The sequence below is a fragment of the Raphanus sativus genome, unplaced genomic scaffold, assembly GCF_000801105.2.
Source record: "Raphanus sativus cultivar WK10039 unplaced genomic scaffold, ASM80110v3 Scaffold0884, whole genome shotgun sequence".
Classification (NCBI taxonomy): domain Eukaryota; kingdom Viridiplantae; phylum Streptophyta; class Magnoliopsida; order Brassicales; family Brassicaceae; genus Raphanus; species Raphanus sativus.
This window is the reverse complement of record NW_026616198.1, coordinates 22,240-28,615: the sequence shown is the minus strand read 5'-3', so window position 1 is coordinate 28,615 and position 6,376 is coordinate 22,240. Positions and strand designations below refer to the sequence as shown.

The 6,376-nt window shown below is 35.3% G+C and overlaps 2 protein-coding genes across 2 annotated transcripts; one reads left to right on the top strand and one right to left on the bottom strand.

Annotated features, from left to right (window-relative positions):
- The first annotated feature begins 6 nt into the window (after positions 1–6).
- Positions 7–1,696, top strand: LOC130503254 (protein trichome birefringence-like 24). The gene is made up of 2 exons (XM_056997932.1): positions 7–66; positions 659–1,696. The coding sequence occupies exons 1-2, from the start codon at positions 55–57 to the stop codon at positions 1,445–1,447; spliced, it is 801 nt and encodes a 266-aa protein (XP_056853912.1). The 5' UTR covers positions 7–54; the 3' UTR covers positions 1,448–1,696.
- Positions 1,697–2,596: 900 nt separating this feature from the next.
- Positions 2,597–4,239, bottom strand: LOC130503255 (probable WRKY transcription factor 53). The gene is made up of 3 exons (XM_056997933.1): positions 3,555–4,239; positions 3,314–3,445; positions 2,597–3,240 (listed from the first exon to the last, which is right to left on the bottom strand). The coding sequence occupies exons 1-3, from the start codon at positions 3,956–3,958 to the stop codon at positions 2,799–2,801; spliced, it is 978 nt and encodes a 325-aa protein (XP_056853913.1). The 5' UTR covers positions 3,959–4,239; the 3' UTR covers positions 2,597–2,798.
- Positions 4,240–6,376: the final 2,137 nt, after the last annotated feature.

Below are 6,376 nucleotides of genomic sequence, written 5' to 3'. Positions count from 1 at the left end.
TGGGCGTTCATTGGTGACTCCATCGTGCGTAACCACGTCGAATCTCTGCTTTGTATGCTCTATTCGGTAATAACGCTTGTTTTTAATGGCTCTTTTGTTTTCCATTTTCTTTTTAATGACTAGGAAGTTATGGACCGTTACATTAATGTCTATGTTAAATTAACTCTTATTAGGAGAGGAAACTGTTCTCAGTGAAATTCGAACCTATAACCACTTAGACAATAATCTAAGGGGGGTGTATTCAACTGAGAGTTTCAGGTGATTTGCATTAAAATGACAAATCCACTGTTATTCAAACATGAATTTTAAAAACTCATTTAAAATCCACTGTTATTGAACTTGACATTTCGTTAAAGTACTCTGAAATCCACTGTTATTGAAAATATTTTAAGTTGTGAGATTTTTAAAGTTTTGAGGTGATTTTAGGGTGTTTGGGTGGAGTTTCTTAGTTAAAAAAAAATAAAACTCAAATCCCATTGTTTTAGGTGATATTCTAGAGTAGTTTAACAAAAATCACCTAAATCTCTGCAACTTATTAAAATCATCTAAAACTCTATTAAAAATCAAATCACATCAAATGCTAAATTGAATACATCCCCCTAAGAGTTTTTATTTCGATCTTAATTTTGCAATTTTTTAAAAAATTCTGTCTCACCAGGTCGAAGAACCGGTTGAAGTGTACCACGACAAGGAGTACAAATCGAAAAGATGGCATTTCCCTATACATAACCTAACGATATCCAACGTCTGGTCGCCGTTTCTAGTCCAAGCCGCTATTTTCGAAGATTCAGACGGTGTCTCAACCGCTGCGGTCCAGCTACATCTCGACAAACTCGATGAGACATGGACCAGTCTGATGCCTACTCTAGACTACGCAATCATCTCAACCGGTAAATGGTATCTTAAAGCAGCGGTTTATCACGAAAATGCTAAACCGGTCGGTTGCCATATCTGTCCGGAGAAGTCTCGCTTGGAAGAGCTAGGCTTCGACCATGCTTATAACGCATCGCTGCGTAACGTCATGGACTTCTTAGCTGATGAGACTAACCGTAAAGGTACGGTGTTTTTCAGGACTGCGACTCCAGACCATTTCCAGAACGGGGAGTGGCATAACGGTGGGACGTGTAAGCAGACCGAGCCGGTGAGTGATGAGGAGGCTGAGATGAAAAACGTGCATAAGATACTAAGAGGTTTAGAGATTGGTCAGTTCGAAAGAGCGGTTAGAGAGAAGACGGGTGAGGAGGGTGGTGGTGGTAATGTAAAGCTTTTGGATTTCACCGGGATGTTACTGACTCGACCCGATGGTCATCCGGGTGCGTACCGACAGTTCAGACCGTTTGATAAAGACAAAAATGCAAAGGTACAGAATGATTGTCTGCATTGGTGCTTGCCTGGTCCGATTGATTACTTGAATGATGTTATATTAGAGACCATAGCGAATGGCTAAACCGGAGTATTCAAGTTGTGATTGCTGGTTTATGACCATTTGATGAACCCTGGAAGAAGTGAGACCTGGTTCTCTGGAGATAAATAGACTAATAAGAACAAATCTGTTTGAATTGAAAAAAGTGTATGATATTTGGTTCTTGGGAGCTAGCAAAGCCGGTTTGGTAAAGGACTAAAAGTTTTTTTTTTGCCGGTTCTGTAAAACATTTTTTTCTGTTGGTATAAACCGATATTATGTGTTAGAATTTGATTCGTTATCTTGATTTTCCTCAAATATTAGAAATCTTCTGATAATTTCCCTTAACCTATCAAAATGCGTTAGAATTAGGAGTAAAAATATCATTTGATAGTTGTTAACATGTCCAAGTAAATTATCATGCATGAATTATTGGGTGGAGAAGAGAAAAAAGTTGCAACAATATGAAAACTGCAAAGTTGATGGAAGCATACAAGAAGGAACATGAAGATTACAATAAAAAGGACCGTAAAATCAGGGTTTTCCGCCAAAACCGAAAAATCGGGTTTTTCCGTCAAAACCGTAAAAATCAGGTTTTCCCGCCAAAACCGTTAAATCAGGTTTTCCCGCCAAAACCGTAAAATCAGGTTTTCCCGCCAAAACCGTAAAATCAGGTTTTCCCGCCAAAACCATAAAATCGGGTTTTCCGGCCAAAATCGCAAAATCAATTTTCCCGTCAAAACTGCAAAATCGAGTTTTCCTACCAAAAACCGCAAAATCGGGATTTCCCGCCATAACCGGAAAATCAGGTTTTCCCGCCATAACCGGAAAATCAGGTTTTCCCGCCAAAATCGTAAAATCGAATTTTTCTGCTAAAACCCCAAAATCAAGTTTTCTTGCCAAAACCAAAATTGTTGTATTTATGGATTAATTTTAATTTTATGAACTTGTATATATAATTATAGGCTTATAAATTATAGGCTTATAAATTAAAATCTAAAGTTTTCTTATATGGTCTATTATGGACTCTATGGCAGCCCATAAAAATATGGGTTTTAGTGAATATGGTTCTTAATGGACATAGTTCTAATGGACATGGTCACTCTTTGTCCACAAACAATAAATGGACAAATGGATACGGGCTAATGGACGTGGACTCGCCCAATTTACAGCTATATAAAAGGTGTGCTCCTATATAGAATTGGAGAATAAAAATATTATTGAATCGTATTATTTGTCTTGTTACAAAATTAATTCAACTGCAAAGTTATTCTTTTAACCATGAAAAAAAATTACAAGTTACATCTACTACGTGAAATAAAATGCAATACAAGTTATCTAGTAAGTGATGTTCCCTGGCTGACAAGTGTTATTCTCTTTTACATTATGTTTTTTTTTAATAATAAATCGAGTCTGGTAAAAACGTGGGAAATTCCGGGTTAATGTCGACCGTTGGATTGAACCAATCAACAGCGTCGAAGATAGGTGAACTCTCCATGAGTCCGCCGAAATAGTCGTTGGTAGTCCCGTAATCGTAAAACGGCGGCGTATTAGGGAAGGAGAAAACATCTTCACCGTCGTCAAGACCCTCGGTTCGAACGGTTAAGCTGGTTTTGAGACTCTCGAGAAGCTCGTTAGGGGTTTGAGCAATGGGTTGTTTGGTTCTGGTGTCTTGCTTCTCCGGCGAAGCTGGTGGAGGAGGAGCTGCGGATCCCTGCCGGCAAGTGTGCGCTCCTCTGTACGTCACTTCGAAAACAGTTGGATCACTGTTTGATCTCTGGACTTGCTTAGTTGCCCAACAGTTCTGTGTGCTACGGTGTGTGCATCTGTAATAACTCCTGCAGTTCAAAACCAATCGAGTTAACATCATGATAATTATGATGATGATGTATTAATGATGAATCATGTTACCTGGGGAACTTGGCGCCCAAAATGTCTTTCTGGCCATATTTTCTCCAGCTATAGACATCATCTTGATGAGGTCCTTCTAAGCCTCTTTCTGGGTTTATTCTCACTTTTTCTGTCCACTTTGGTAACATCTTCCTGCAAAATATTCACCAAAATTTAAATTAATCTATATAATATGATATTTATATTCATAACATTTGGTGACATGTATTTATTTATTTTGGCTGAAATTATTTATTGTTACCTTTTCTTTGAGTTGAAAAAGTGATCTTGGCGATGAGTATCTTTGGAACCTCCTCCATCAATAAACTCTTCGCTTCTCGGACTTCCGTTTATCGACGCGGGAGATTCAGGAATTACGCCGGAGTGTGTCACCGGAGCTACAGCATCCTCCTTCAGAATAAGTTGTACGGGCGGTGAGGAAGACCAGTTTACAATGGCAAGAGATTTCTCGTAGGAAGAAAGTATCTGCTTCAGGAGAATTTTGCTCGTCTCAGTCGCCGGAGAAGAAAATGACGTCAGTGACGACGATGATGATGATGATCCTCCAAGTTGGGCGTGGAGCTTTCTGGCCGCCTCCAGTCCAATAGTGAGCTCGCTTAAAAGTGTATTCTGCTCCCAAGTTAACATATCCTTTTTACCTTCCATTTTGAGTATGTGTATCCCAAAATAGTAACTTTACAAATAAAATCTCTAATTTCGTAAATTATTAGAAAGATATTAAATTTTAAGAGAATTATTAATCTGAAATTTGATACAAGAGTATGATGAGAAATAAATATAATATGTGTAAGTTAGAGTTTGGTTCTATAGTAATAGTTATATTATCTGAATTTTATTGTGAGGATAGATAAGAATAGATGATAGACTAAAGAATCATATGATGAGAGAATGGAAGTGTTGTAGACTTGTGGTGAAACTGATGAGTGTTGGTATGGAATATAAAGGCATTGGATTTGAGTGTTTGAAAATTTTGACAATAAATAATTAAAATACTTCTTTTAATATCAATTTTTGTTTTAGAAAAAAGAGACAAAACTTTCAAAATGAAGAAAAGTCTTCGGTATAAGGAAGTATTGGGCCAGAGTGTATCTATTAGTGGGGGGTGGTAGTAGTGAATGAGGTTACAAGGTCAAAGGCTGACCAATTCAACTTTGCAATTTTGTTATTGTAGCTATAATTGTATAACCAAGTAAATCATTTATTTAAATATAGACAATAGGGGTTTAAACAAACTGTTGCTTTCAGTGTACCCTTTCAAAACTTCGACTTTGTACATGTGATTGAGATTCTCTATTCTTAATTTTCAATATCTGTTTTATTTGATTCTTTATTAATATACAACAAACAACCGTTCTTCGTTGATCATTTCAGTTGTTAACTATATGTCTATATCCCATCATATGTGTCATGTGATGTGAATATTGTCAACAATAAAAGAAAATATGCAAATTCCATGTAATTATAATACTAGGTATATAACTGTATAAGTAGCATTGCGGAGGTCAGTATTTTATCTTGCTACTTAGTCTTACGTTTAATACTAAACATTATTTTAAAGTATTTTCACAAGGTAAGTTGTTCTATTATACACTTTATACAACAAAGTTGAATCTTGAAAATCTATTATATTTTACATTCCATCATTTTTATTATTAGTAAATTATAGATTATGCTGAAAACATAATACGACATGTTCTTAAAACAAAAATATTGGTATCAAATAACGATTGACTTGAAACGAAATGTGTAATCATGTGTCAACTACTTAACATAACTCCTCATCTCATTTTCTAAAAACAAAGACATTAGTATAGTATGACAACTGATTTGAATCGAGATGAGTAATCAAGTGTTAACTCTCTACATCCATTTTACTCATATTTGTGTGCTAACCCAAGTTGCTAACTGTGTGTAGTTAAGAAATTATTAAACTCGAGAGGTAAATTTTATTTATCTAATGTATGATAAGGTCTAGATTTTTTTTTGTCAGTGATATATAGTTATAAGGTCTAGATTATATGATAAAATTTATTTATATTCCACCACTAAAAAGTAAAAACAGTCATTAATTGTGTGATAAGGTCTTTGCTGACCAAGTCCACCACATAGCTATATATCTCATATAGTCAGATTAATATTTTGTTCGAATATTCATTCATTCATTCATTCTTTGATTGATGATACTACTTATTAACTTTATTTTTTTGTCACAACTACTTTCTAAATTTATTGGCCATCGAGAAAAATTCTTATGTTCTGGACAACTTATATATTGGACGTAATACAGTATCTTATATATATAATTATTAATAAATAAAGATAAGTAGCTTAAATGCTGAAGATAAACACGTAAATAAACAAACAAGTTCATATAGACGAGGAGTCGCTGGCATTCGAGTTCAAAGTGCAAGTTGTTTTCCAAATACATTTTAGTACAGTTTAACCAATATAAATACCAATGTCGAACTAAATAGTTTAGTCCTTTTGATCTATGGAAAAGACTATAGTTTTTTGTTAACGTGATATATACACTTGATTACTGTAAAAATTAAATAATCGTTTACTATAAGAAGAACTGAAGAAACCATGACAACGTAGGAAAAACGTAACGGGGAGCAACAATATTGTATTTATTGATTATGTAAAAAACAATCTGAACGAAGATATATAGAAAATTTCTAAGCGACAGGATGAGTCAAGAGTTTGGTTGGACCGACGACATTTCAAACCTCTCTCCGCGTCGATATTCCCTTTCGATATTGTTTTCTTTCTACTCCTTTTGTTTTTTGGTAAGAGGACATCAATTGAAAAAATAAAAATAATAGATGAAAAGGGAAAGTATTATTTTACTTTCCTACTCTTTTATCACTTAAAAAGTTAAGATTAGTGCTAATGGCGTCACTTTCTTTGCGTCACTCATCGTTTTTCCGATCTCTATTGTCTAGACAATTAGGGGTGGGCACGGAGCGATATCCGGTATCCGGATTTTAAGGATATCCGTGATCCGATCCGTGCCTTACGAATATTCGATTTTTCGATCCGATCCGATCCGTAACTCTTCGG

What these genes read in the sequence shown, in the direction of transcription:
- LOC130503255 (XM_056997933.1), bottom strand. Translation starts at nt 3,958, where the DNA reads ATGGAAGGTAAAAAGGATATGTTAACTTGGGAGCAGAATACACTTTTA. An exon ending in TTTTTCAACTCAAAGAAAAG is followed by an intron (nt 3,446 to 3,554) that starts GTAACAATAAAT and finishes AATATTTTGCAG; the next exon opens with GAAGATGTTACCAAAGTGGA. An exon ending in TTGGGCGCCAAGTTCCCCAG is followed by an intron (nt 3,241 to 3,313) that starts GTAACATGATTC and finishes TTTGAACTGCAG; the next exon opens with GAGTTATTACAGATGCACAC.